This window comes from Lycium ferocissimum, chromosome 10 (assembly GCF_029784015.1).
Source record: "Lycium ferocissimum isolate CSIRO_LF1 chromosome 10, AGI_CSIRO_Lferr_CH_V1, whole genome shotgun sequence".
Classification (NCBI taxonomy): domain Eukaryota; kingdom Viridiplantae; phylum Streptophyta; class Magnoliopsida; order Solanales; family Solanaceae; genus Lycium; species Lycium ferocissimum.
The window spans coordinates 34,169,324-34,183,002 of NC_081351.1; the positions used below are offsets into that span (position 1 = coordinate 34,169,324).

General features: G+C 37.0%; 1 protein-coding gene across 1 annotated transcript; it reads right to left on the bottom strand.

Annotated features, from left to right (window-relative positions):
• Positions 1–2,370: 2,370 nt before the first annotated feature.
• On the bottom strand, positions 2,371–6,140 carry LOC132033549 (receptor protein-tyrosine kinase CEPR1-like). Its single transcript, XM_059423556.1, has 2 exons — positions 3,465–6,140; positions 2,371–2,981 (listed from the first exon to the last, which is right to left on the bottom strand). The coding sequence occupies exons 1-2, from the start codon at positions 5,941–5,943 to the stop codon at positions 2,581–2,583; spliced, it is 2,880 nt and encodes a 959-aa protein (XP_059279539.1). The 5' UTR covers positions 5,944–6,140; the 3' UTR covers positions 2,371–2,580.
• Between the last annotated feature and the right edge of the window lie 7,539 nt (positions 6,141–13,679).

Genomic DNA, 13,679 nt, shown 5'->3' on the forward strand with positions numbered 1-13,679 from the left:
AAAGGCCAAACTTTTGCCCGAATAGGCCTAATTTTGCTAAGAATTTCTGCCTTGAGATTTTTTTTTACTAAGCCCAGGAAAAAATTAAAGACCAGCAATTTGAGGGACAAAAATTAAAGACCACTCCCGAATAAGGACAGTCGTGCAAATTGCCCGTTTCCAGTCGGGCTAGCTCAGTTGGGTCTTTTTCATTGTGGATAGGCTATCCAGGACAGCCCACCTCATTCGAACTTGCCGGCCCATTATTTCATAGTGACTGTGTATTTTTGTTTTGGTGTCTTCAGGCTCTGTGTGTGTATAGTAATGGATATTAAAGAGAAGGGTCCAAGTGGATATGTACACTAGGAAAACATTGAGATTTGAACTGGTGATGTTCCGATTCAAAGTTAAAAAATTTGATATTTTTCTCTAAATCTAATCAATTAATAATTGCTTATTAATAAAGTATGCTAGAGAAATAAGGACGCTATCGAATCAAAGATATGCTGCTGAAAAAAAAAATATTCAAAGAAATGCTCGTTTATTATTTATTCACTTGAGGTCCTGTATACGAGCATAAATTATTAAGAGAAAAAATAAAAATAAGAAAATTAAACATTGTGAACATAGAAAAGGAGAACCAATTAATAAAACAATGACCTTTATAACTTTTCTTAAGAAATCACCACAAGGTTAAAGATCACTCTCAAACCTACTTACTTACACTTTAAAATGTAATAAATTTTTAATTGTGAGTATTTATAAGTTATATCAATTATAAATTATCTTTCTTGTTTGTTTATTATAAATTATAATACAACCCATTTATGCTTAATCAGGGTGATGCTATATAGAGCCAAGGAGATTTAATAGGGCAAATCAAGTTTTTTTGTTTTTTGTTTTTAGTTATATATAAACTGTTAAATTTCCTTAATGTAAGTGAAGATTTAGTGTAACGACAAATGTGGTCTAAGAATTTCTTTAGGTCATGTGTTTTTTTTTTGTTTTTTTGTTTTTTACCCCAAACTTTGCTTGCTGTTGTCAATCTTGAGTTTGATACCATTATTGCCAATTTTTAAGTCCGCTATTTGTCACGTCAAGCAATTAAAAAATGGCATCTGTATGTACGTGCACCCTCCTTTTGGATATTCAAGAAAAGGAGGTGAAATTGGAAAGCAGTGAAAATTATCGTTACCACACCACACTATGTTCCTTTTCTTCTTTTTTTAATTTTAAATCTTCTCAATGGGTATTGTAAAGTTATCAATTATTGCATCAGAAATTGTTGTAGGTAAAGTTCCATGGAAGAGGAAGTATTCCATTGAAGAATCATTTGAACCTTTGAATTTGTTTTATGCACACTCCACCATGCTAAAAGGGTTTTATGCACACTCCACCATGCTAAAAGGAAAAGCTTTTTGATCGAATTTGCATTTTTTTCAGCACCTAAAAGACATATTCTTTTTATTGAGGACCCAATCTACCACTTAATGAACTGAAAGAACTTGCACACGTGTAACCATGCAAAAGAATGTTTACAGAATCAGTTCACTTATAAGAAAATTATAAAAATATTTTTATTATAAATATTAACCTGATACTAATGATAAGCACCTATTATTACAGGTTAAATTATATTGATAATGTAATTTTTTTACAGTATTATTATATATATAACTTAAATCTATATTAATTAATTTATGTATTATTGTTCTTGTCTCGTGATATGCTGAGGAACTATAAATAACACATCAAGTTGACATATTTGTACTTGTCTAAAAAAGTTGCCTAGTTATTGTTCGTAGTGTATAGGGGTAATCAAAGTTTGTTAAGTGATTTTAGAGAATCCTATTTCCCACTCAAATAATAATATATACATTTTGCAAGTGGAGATTCCTGGAACACCATCAGCTTAATTATTTTCCATAACTTTGTCCTTACATTTATATTTCAACAAAAACAGTAGAGTTCAACTTAAAAAATGAGAGGTAGATATTATTTTTTTCTTTTTTTGCTTTTCATGAGTGTGCCTTTCTAAAATGGAAACAAAGACGATGCTGATCAATCAATCATGGCATTTTCCTTTTTAATGGAATTATATATGTTTATATATGAGCTGAATTGGTCCCTCCATGAACAAAAATCATTCATATATTATAAAGTTTGGAATCAGAAACCCCACTTTCATGCACAAAAGAAAACCCCTTTGAATCAGCACCTTCCTTTTTTATTGTAACCTCTTTTATTGAACAAGTCTCATGAAAAGAAAAAGAAAAAAAAACAACAACAACAACAACAACAACAACAACAACAAATTTCTTAAAGGAATGACTATTATTTCCATTTTGTGGGTCAATGGGAGAGAACTTCATAATACAAATATTCTATGCGTTACCATAAAGCTGTTGTATTTCATAAATTCCCAAATACTTACAACAGGCCAAAACTATAAAGCAAAGTTACACTAAAAGGAAATAAAAGATAAAGAGAATTTACTTACTACTAGAGTACCATTTATTAAACCAAAAAACACAAAGACTAGTTCTTTTGAGACCATACAGTTCTCATATTCTATATACCTTATATACTAATCTGATATATTCAAAAGTCATAGATGCTCTTTGGCTTATTGATCACTTCTTCTGTGTCACTCTTCTTCTTATTTGACATGTTGCAACAATTGAATTTGCAAGGATCCGCCTCGATTAGGAGCTGAACGACTTCGTTCATCGTAGGACGCTGAGTTGGCGTACTATACGTACAACGTATAGCTATACGTAGAACCTTAATCATGTCCTCCTTGAAAGAATCTGAGACTTTTTTATCCAAGACTTCAAATGCACCTTCTTTAGTCTCCACTTTTGTTGATACCCAATAAACAATGTTCTTGTTGTCTCCAAATTCTGGCTCCACTGGCTTCTTTCCAGTGATTAATTCCATTAAGACAACTCCAAAACTATAGACATCACACTTTGTAGTTGCCTTTGAAGAATATGCATATTCTGTTACAAAACATTGAACCAAAATAGAATTGACATTAGGCCAATAAGAACACTTCAACTCGTGTTAAATAAAGTTCAATGCATATGGGAAGTTATTTACACATAAAAAGCCGTAATTAAGAAAGTAGCTGATATATACACTCATATAACCTCACTCAAGATAGTGATATGTATAATTTTCAAGAAATTACACCACTTTATAATTAGTTGCCTTGGAAAAATATGCATATTCTGTTACAACACATTGAACCAAATTAGAGTAACATTAGAGCAATAAAAACACTTCAACTTGTGTTAAATGAAAATTCAACATAAAAGGTCTAACTTAGAAAATTGAATTCTATTACTTAAGCATATGAGAATGTTATTTGCACATAAAAATCCATAATGAAGCTCTAAAAATTTCAAGAAACTACACTACTTTGGAATCATTCTATGATATTATAAGATTGAAGTGATAATTATGAATCATGAAAATTATACCTGGTGCCAAGTAACCATAAGTTCCAGCAATCACTGTAGTACTGGAATCTTTGCCACTTCTGGCTTGCAAAACTTTGGCTATGCCAAAGTCGGCGACTTTTGGCTGATAATCAATATCCAGGAGAATGTTGGTGGACTTGATATCTCTGTGAATAATTGGTGGATTAAGATCATGGTGAAGATAGGCCAATCCTTGTGCTATACCGAGTGCAACTTGATGACGAATAGGCCAATCCAACACGAATTTCCCACCATGAAGGGCATGCCAAAGGTTTCCATTAGGCATGTATTCATAAACCAACAAGCTGCAATCCAAACTTGAGAAATAACAGTACAATTTCACTATGTTCTTGTGCCTTATGTTACCAAGTGTCTCAACTTCTGTCTTAAGTTCTTTGTCCAAAATCAATTGATCCTCAGAAACAGAATGCTTGTGTTTGTGACTCCACAGTTTCTTTGCAGCGACCATTCCTCCATTACTCAGCTCGATCTTGTATACAGCTCCCGATCCTCCATATCCAACAATGTTTTTTTCAACCATAGCTTCGAAGATTTCACGTTGATCAAAACTCAATCGATGGAAGCTCTTAACATCGTAGGAGAAAAATGAGGATGACATGGAATGATCATCCTGTTCCATCACCGCCTTTTTGTTACCAAAATATCGTTTGAGAAACAAGATTATCCCGACGACGACAATTCCAATCGATATCCCAAAAATCCAAACAATGTTGTTTGTCTTCTTATGGTTGTAACTATGTGAACATGTTTGAAAACTTGTATCTGATGAGTTAAGAGGAGAAGGGAGACATAGTCCTGGATTACCCGAAAAACTTTCCAAAACACCTCCTTTTACAAACAAGAGAGGTATAGGACCAGAAAGTAAGTTGTTTGACAAGTTCATGGAATTTGGTAACAGTTCACAAAGGCTTTCAGGGATATTTCCCATCAAAAGATTGCTCGACAAGTCAAGATAGTTGAGAGATTTAAGCGAAGAAAGTGACTCGGGGATCGAAGAATTGAATTTGTTACCTTGCAAGAGCAACAAATTGAGGCTTTTTAAGTCACCAATTTCAGGAGGAATTGGACCATACAAGAGGTTATTGCTAAGATCAAGCTTCACGAGATCAGTAGCTCCAGAAATTTCAAAAGGAAGAAAACCTGAAAACCTGTTACTTTGCATAAACAGTTCGGATAAATTCTTAGCACTTCCAATTGTTGTTGGAATTGGACCACTGAAATGGTTATAACTCATATCAATAATGGAAACATGTGGAAGAGTAAAAAGCTCTTCTGGTATTCTTCCCTCCAACTGATTGTAATTCACGCGAAAGCGAACAACAGACTCACATTTCACATACCCTTCAGGCAGTTCACCTGAGAACATGTTTTGGAGTAAAAGAATATAATTCAGTTTACCTCCATTACACAGAAAAGGCGGTAGCTTTCCAGAAAATTGATTTTCTGACAAGTCCAATGCTGTCAAAGCTGATGAAAGACCGAAATTCTGTGGAACTTCTCCTGTGAAGAAATTATCATAAAGGGACAGAATTGTTAAAGTGGATGAATTTGCAAGTGCTGCTGGAAACTCTCCTGAAAGCGCGTTGTGGTAAAGCTGCAAGACTGAAAGTTTAGGAAGGCGGCTTATAGATTCCGGAACTTTTCCTGTCAAATTGTTCGCGGACATGTCTAAGTCTTCAAGTTCCGTTAAGTTCCCTAGCTCCGTGGGGATTTCACCCTCGAGTTGGTTGTAGTAAAGCTCAAGGAGTTTCAAATTCTTTAACTGCCCGAGTTCTTTTGGAACCTGACCAACTAGGCGATTTCCGCTTAATTCAAGATCAACAAGAGATGTCATGTTTCCTATTGATACTGGAATTGGCCCATGCAACTTGCAAGCTGTTAAAATCAGCCACTTGAGTTTTTTCAACCTGGAAATGTGTTCCGGTAATTGCCAAGGATTGAAATGGCGATTTTCATTGAAATTGAGGACGATTAAGTTGGTGAGATTGGTAATTGACAAAGGAAAATCCCCCGTTAATTGATTACTGGAAAGATCAAGTAACTCCAGAGATTGTAAATTTGACAAGTCTGGAATTTGTCCTGTAAGTGATGTTGCAGTCATGTTTAATTCTTCCAAGAAAGAACAATTTGTGATGCTCTTAGGAAAACCACCTTGGAAATTGTTGTGACCAAGATGAAGAATTTGTAGTTTTGGCAAATAAGTGCACACATCATCAGGGAATTGGCCTGATAAAGACCAACCTGAGATGGCAATTTTTGTAACATTCCCTTGTTCATCACAGCCAACTCCTTTATATTGGCAAACTGGTTTTCCAATATCCCAATTAGACAAAGAATTCCCTGTGAAAGACTTCTTCATGAGTACAAAGAACTGAGATTGATCATTTTTTGTGGTTCCTTGAACAAAGCTGGACAAGGTAAGAAAAAATACAAGGGTGACAATTTTCTGAATAGTCATTTAATAAAGTTGGTTTTTTTTTTTTTTTTCCCTAGAGAGCAAAGAAAGTGGTTATTTTGTGATTGTTGCAGTGGAGATTGTGGAGAAGAAATATATAAAAGGGATGATTGATGGGAACATTTTGGAGCAGTGTGAAGAAGCATTTCATGTATTGAAAGCGAGAGATAGAAAGAAAGTAGCTTTATGTTTATACCCCCACTTGCAACCTCAACAGAATAACATCTACATATATAAAGCCCTTTATACTCATCAAGGCTGTTGAAATATACTGCGGGCATCTCATTTATTTATTTATTTTCTGCACGGATTTATTTATCAAGTTTCGTCAGTATGATCTAGAGGTGGCAAAATGGGTTAAAAATATGGTTATCCGCTTCGATCCAACCCATTTTAAATGGGTTGGATACCCTATCCATTTAATATGGTCCAATATGAGTCAATCCATATTATCCACTTAAAATATGGGTAAATTAATGGGTAAAATGGATAAAACCCACAACATATAGAGTGTGTTTGGTATGAAGGAAATGTTTCAATTTTAAAGTGTTTGGTTGGTCAAAATGTTTTGAAAAATATTTTCTCTAGAAAACGAGTTCCTTAACCACCCTCCTACCCCCCACCCCCACCACCCCCACTACCTCCCTTCCCACCCCTTATAACCACCTTTGACCCCACCCCCCTATCCCTATCACCACCTACCCCCAACCCTTACCTCTCACCTCCCTACCACCACCCCTATCTCTCAACTTTGCAAAACTAGACATTTTGTGAAAGTAGTAACTTTCAAAAATAGCAACTTTGCAAAAGTAATCACATTACAAAAGTAGCCGCTTTTTCAAAATATTACTTGCGAAAAGTAGCTACTTTTCAAAAATAGTCGTTTTGCAAAAGTATTCACTTAAGAAAATAGTCACTTTTAGAAAATAGCCACTTTGTGAAAGTAGACACTTTTTAAAAATAGTCACTTTTTGAAAGTAGTCAATTTTCATGAATAGTCATTTTGTGAAAGTAGTTACTTTAAAAACTAACTGCTTTGCAAAATTAGCCATTTTTTAAAATAGCTTCTTTGTGAAAGTATTAAAATAACCATTTTTGAAATGTACCATCTCCAAGATAGTGGTCAATTTTGTAAAGTAGCCATTTTTTTAAAGTGACGCAAAAATGGCTACTTTTGTAAAGTGGCCATTTTTTAAAAAATGACAAAAAAGTTGCTTATTTTTGCAAATTTGCATTTTCGGTTGTTTTCCAAGAAATAAATTTTTGCAAAAATAACCATTTTTGTGTCACTTTATAAAAATGATCAATTTACAAAAATAGCCATTTTTTGTCACTTTTAAAAAATGGCTAGTTTACAAACATAGTCACTTTTTGGGGTTGTCTTCAAAGTACAAAGTAGTCATATATGAAATAGACGCTTTGGGAGGGGGGTGGGTGAGGGTTGGGTTGAGCGGTGGTGTGGGATAAGATGGAGTTGGGGTGGGTAGGTGAAGATGAAGTGCGTTCGAGGGTGATCGTTGGGTGGGAATTTGGGATTGGTTGGGAGTGGGTGGTGGGGGGTGGGGTTGGGTGGATATTTTCCAAAAGATTTTCTTTGAGGTCGTGTCATTGAAAAGGTTCGAAGTTCTATTCTTCCCACAAATGTTGAGGTGCAACTATGTACTAGGGATTGGATTTGTGGACAAAATGGTAAATTAATCTTCTCCATATTGGCTACATGAAGCCAACATCTTTGAAGTAGCTTTGGATAATATGGATAATATGGATATCCATATTATCAACGGTAACCCATTTTTTAACCGTGTTAAATATGGGCGGGTCGGGTAACTGATCCGTTTTTTGTCAACCCATTTTCGACCCGACCCATATCCGACTCGACCCACCCGTTTGCCACCCCTAGTATGATCATATTCTTAGAGACCAGTCTTAGGCCTCATTTGTTTTCATTAAGATTAAGACGTCTGAATCTGAATACACATCTGAATCATTAAGATGTTGTCTCAAGGTCTAAACACTGAATGATTAAGACTGTTTGTTTTTCAATATCTAAATGTGCATAATGTGTTTATTTAAATATGATAAATATACAATTCAAATTAAAAAGTAACTAAATCGTAGAAAATAAATACAAATTTAATAAAAAAATATATTATTTGATAAAAAGAAAATGAAACATTTATGTTCACTAGCAATGGCAGAGATGTTTTGTAGTCGTGGTGGGTGGTGAGTGAGGATGGAGGGGTGAGTGGGTGGTTGGGGTGAGGGGTGGGTGGTAGTAGGGGTGGGGTTGGCGGGGAGTGGGGATGGGGTTGATGGTGGGAGGTAGGGGGTAGTAAGGAGTGGGGGTAGGGGCTGATGGTGGGGTTGGTGGGGAGTGTGGGTGGGGTTGGTGGTGGGAAGTGGAGGTAGTGGGGAGTAGGGTGGGTGGTGTAGGTTAGGGGTTGGTGGTGGGGAGTGAGGGTGGGTGGTGTGGGGTAGGGGTTGGTGGTGGGGAGTGAGGGTGGGTGGTGTGAGGTGGGATTGGGGTTGGTGGGGTAGGGTGGTGGGGAGTGGGGGGTTGGAGTGGAGGGTGGGGTTGACGTGGATGGGTGGGGTTGTAGTGGAGAGTGCGTGGGGTGGGGTTGAGGTGGAGGGTTGGGGTTGGGGTTGGAGCTGGTGATAAAAAAGTCCATATAAAAATACCTCTTAATGATATTAAGACTTGGTTCAAGATCTTAATGATTAAGACCTATTCAGACCCAATAAGTGCTTAGATCTTAATGCAAACAAATGCACTTAATGGCTTAAGGTCTGAACCATTAAGATTCAGACCTCCAATAAGTGCAAACAAATGAGGCCTTAATCAGTGGCGTATGAAGAATTTTGCGTAAACAGTATCGACTTATTATCTCAACTCGGTTTATATCTGCATCTGTAAAGGGTTTTAAGGTTTTCCTTCTAGTACCAAATTGATGTTTAATTTGCAATATGTGCAAAGACTGTCGGCCTATTATCTCTACTTGATTTGTATTTGGGCCTATCATAGGATGTAAGGCGTTCCTTGTAGTACGAAATTGATGGTGCAACGGCAATTCGCATGAATGCCCTATTTTGGGGTGATCTTTAATTTTTGTCCATTAAATTGGTAGTCTTTAATTTTTGTCCTTTGCTAGAATTTTTTGATCTCGGGTTCGAACCCCCGCTCAGTCAAAAATTTAAAAAAAAAAAAAATTTGCAAGGTAGAGTTTGGATTCTCAAGGCAGATTCAGGCAGAGTTTTGCATCCTTCAGGCAGAGTTTGAAACTCTACCTTAAGTTCAAACTCTGCCTGATCAGGGAAAGTTTTGAGGCAAAACTCTACCTTAGAGTTTGACCTTAAGGTAGAGTTTTGCCTAACTTTGGCCCGAACAGACCTAACTTTGCCCCGAACGGGCCTAACTTTGCTATAAAACTCTGCCTTGAGAAATTATCTTTTTTTTTTTTCGCTGAGCCGGGGTTCGAATCTCAAACCTCATGGTATTAGGCGAAAGGGATAAAAATTAAAGACCACCAATTTGAGGGGAAAAAATTAAAGACCAGTGCATTTGAAGGGCACTCCGCACAAAAAAATGATTTTGCAATATGTGCAAATAATGTCGGCCTATTATCTCAATTTTTTTTTTCCTATTATCTCAACTCGGTTGGTAGGGTTTGTAAAAAAAAAAAATTGCAAGGTTTTCATTCTAGTACCAAATTAATGTTTAATTTGCAATTTTTTCAAGCAAGGTCCGTCTATTTTTTGAAGTGCTCCTCAATATACATTTAACGGGTTTGAGTGTTATATCTCGTACTTTGAACATTGGGACAACCCGAGTTAACCATGATAAGTTAGGGACAAAACTATTCCGGGATACGAAGTCGAGACTTTAAGTACGATTTTGTTTTAGGACATGAGTTGCTTATGATTTTGTGGCATGGAATATTAAGGAAATTTGGGGTCAAAAGTTATTTTAGGAAAGTAATTAGTTCATGAAAATGGAAAAAAAAAAAAAAAAAAAAGGGGCATGTGGCCGGCCACCTAGGGTGTGGGCCAAGGCCCACATGGATGCTAATTATATGGCATAAAAGATGACCAAGTCAATTGTGTTCATCATCTTCAACACTTGAGAAAAATTGAGAAGCTTGGAGAAATAACTAGGAGACCATTCGGCCAAGGAGAGGAAAAATTAGGGACCAAAAATCTCCATCAAAAAAATTATTTCTTCTAGCAAACCAACCAATTGGAAGGTCCTCTTTAACGTGAGATAGTTGTTGGAGTCGTTAAACCATCCGTTTTATCAATCGCAAACCCTAGCCAAGTTGTGAAGATAAGAGGAAAAGGTAAGGATTAACCTTGTTTTACATATGTTATGGATGATTTGTGTATGTTGTAGTATGCGAAAATGGATGAAACTCAAGAAATATTGCATGTTAAAGTGAGGCCGTGTGGATGGGTGTGGCCGTGTAGGTGTGTGTGTTGTGTAGGAGTGATGAAATAAATTCTATTTAGCATGTTTGGTTATTGTAGTGTGTTGGAATGAATGAAAATCATGAATTGAGTTTGGGGTGGTTGTGGCCGAATACCCCCTTTCTTGTGTAGCAAAGAATGAATTGATTTTATGTGGCATTTTAGTTGTTGTTGTTATGAGTTCTATGATGAAAATGAGAGTTTAATGATCTAAGTTGGAGTTGTAACTGATGTGGGACGTTTGGCATCTTAATGTGATTTTTATGTAATTTTTGTATTTGTGGAAATGACATTGTTTAAGTGTGGAGTATTGATGTAATTCATGAATCGGGGGAGAGGAATGTGTTGTTGTGTTGTTCCTGGGTTTGGGGTGGTTTTCGGGTGAGTTGGAGTGTTGGTTAGGTTGTTTGGAATATTGTGTGAATTGTTTAAAGGGTTCTTGAATATTGTTTGAATGGTTTCGGATTAGTAATTGAATGTGTGAGCATTAGTGTTAGTTTGATTATATATTGGTTTGTATGTATGTAGTTGTATTTGACATAATTGGAATGTTGTCGAAATATGTGGAGAAGAATTATTAATGTTCGAATGCGTTTCGAATTGATTGTTGATGTTGTTGGAATGGTTGTTGGTGTTGTTGTTGATGATTTGGCGAGTTGAATTCTCGGGGTTGTTGAATTTGCAGGGGGAAATGCTGCCCAAATTTCGTAGAATTTAGTGTTCGCTGGAATTGAATTCCTAAGTATCTATAGCTAATGTTTGGCATATTATGACGTATTTGTAGATCTTGGGGAGCCCGAGGTTTGAGTTTGGATTAGCTTGAGAGCGGACGAGGTATGTGAAGCTCATCCTTCTTCCCTTTTGGCATGTCCTAGACGCGAGTAAGTTGTGATATGTTATGAGCCTTGGGGGTAATTCTATTCTTAAAATCCGAGCATGTTTATGATTCAAATTTGCTTCTTAATGGTGGTATCCTTAAAATGGACTTTATGTTTTGATACGATTGGATTTAGAATGTGGTATACATGGTTTTGTTCCCAAAGGACCCTACGTCTAAAAATGTCTATAACTTTCATAGACAGAACCGGATCGCTTCGAAACGTTCGTAGAAAGTTTGATAACGTATAATGACTTTAACTTTCTTAGGCGGGCCCGGATTGGGTTGACGCTCGTCCGTGGGTCCCGCGACTTTCCTTTGTATAGTTCTGACAACCTTTGAAAGAACTTAATATGACTATCTTTCCGACCCCCGAGTATGATTATATACTTATCTGTTGAGTCTGAAATGATGATTTTTATGCATACGATTTTGATACGTAACTATGATTTCTAAAGTTCTATTTGATATGTACCCGAGTGCCATTTGGAAGAAACTTGATTTGACTATTGTCTTGGTTTGTAAATGATGGTCCGTTTTGATTATCCTAATGAGTCTTGAAAATGTTTCAAACTGCATATAGTTTCTCGTGCATTCTGTTGTTACATCTTTCGCCGAGTCCCGGGCCGGTATGTTATCGTGCGCACTATGCTATATCCCGAAGTATTTACGGGATACGAAGTTTGATATGATATGATAATATGACCAACAGGGTATCGGAGCCGATTGCTGGGCAAACCCAATGCGAGGCAAACAGCAAGGGGCAAACCCATGGTGGGGCAAACCTCACAGCACGCCGAGTCCCAAAGTTTTTAAAGTAGTGTAAGACCATTTTAGGCGTAATCCCACATTGGTTTAGGCGAATCCCACATTAGTTTAGGCGAATCCCACATCGGTTAATGTCATCTCATTTGATAGGTTATGATGTTATGATATGTACGGTACGTATATGATGATTACTATCGATGTCACTCATCTCCATTACGGGTTTGGACATGATACATGACATAGATATGCATGATTTGTATTTCAGGAGTAAGCCTTTCGGCATTCTGGTTATTATATTTGTCTTTTGTACCTCTTATGTACGATTTGTATTTCAGATACAAGCACTTTGGTATTCTGGTTATTATGCTTACCTCCTCGTACTTTACTTTTCGTTATGACCTCGTTTTCGTATTTCATGCTTTACATACTCGCACATATTCCGCATCGACCCCTTTTCTTTAAATGCCGCGTTTTCACGCCCGCAGCAGACGCCCGATTCGAGATCCGCCGCTTAGGATACCTACTTTCTGCCGTTTTCGAGTGCTCCCTTGTTCGGAGCTCACATTTTTGGTACGTACATTTCGTTATTTGTACATATGTTTGTTCACGGTACGGCGGGCCCCCGTCCCGTCATATGGTTCTCGTTATAGCTCTTGGGGGTCCGTAGACATATGTGGGTCGTTGTTAGTTACCGTCCGGTTGTCTTCGTTTGATTTGTGTTTGGCGGCCCGTCACGCGGGCAGCCTTTGCTGGCCGCGCGTATGTATGCTTCGATATGTTATGTATAGTACGACAGCCTTGCCGGCTTCTGTGCAGTATATATGTTTGTATGTGACAGTTTGGAACCACGTCTGATCTTTATGTCTGTATAAATTGTTTGTATGCCGATTCCGGTTAATGAGTGCGTATGGGTGCCCAGCTCGGGCACTAGTCACGGCCTACGGGGCTGGGTCGTGACATTGAGCAGTGAAAACAGACTCTTGCAAAAATGCGGCTGTGTACAATAGACTTAGTGGCGGAGCCACTCATGGCCAAGGTAGACACCTGCAAACCCTTGGCTGGAAAATGGTACTAGTATATGGATTAGATATTATAGTTAACTGGATATAAATTAAATTTTGAACACTATTAAAATAATTGAGATAGATAGCTTAGAGGTAAAGGGTATTCAATTTTACCTAAAACTCACGGTTTAAAGGTTGCGTCAAACGCTGGTCATCTTCTTTCTTTAAAAGAAAACATACAAACAATGTCAGAAGCTACTTGGTTGATTTGTATTTGCACTTGTTTTCTTCCATGTTCCGAGTAAACTTATTTGTATTTGAGTTATGATTTGCATTTGGTTTATTCCTAGGTTGGTTTGGAGTTACAGTGGACTCATTTGTTGAAGCTCCTTTAGTCTTTCTTCTTTCCTTCCTATTTCCTAGAAAGGAAGAAGACGTGTTGTTAAAAAGAAGACAACGAGACCACTTATTTTGTTCTCTTTTCTTTTTTAATTGCTTCTGTGAACATTTTAATTATCCAACTTTGTTTTCTTTCTTTCTTTCTTTTTTCAAAGAAAATTAATTAGTCATTATCTCTCGCTTTGTAACATTCTCGGAATGCCCCTTGTTGTTCTCCACTTGTGGGA

Bases quoted from the DNA above. Each gene is read 5' to 3' on its own strand.
- LOC132033549 (XM_059423556.1), bottom strand. From the start codon at position 5,943: ATGACTATTCAGAAAATTGTCACCCTTGTATTTTTTCTTACCTTGTCC. The intron at 2,982-3,464 runs GTATAATTTTCA...GTTTTGTAACAG, and splicing joins TTATGGTTACTTGGCACCAG to AATATGCATATTCTTCAAAG.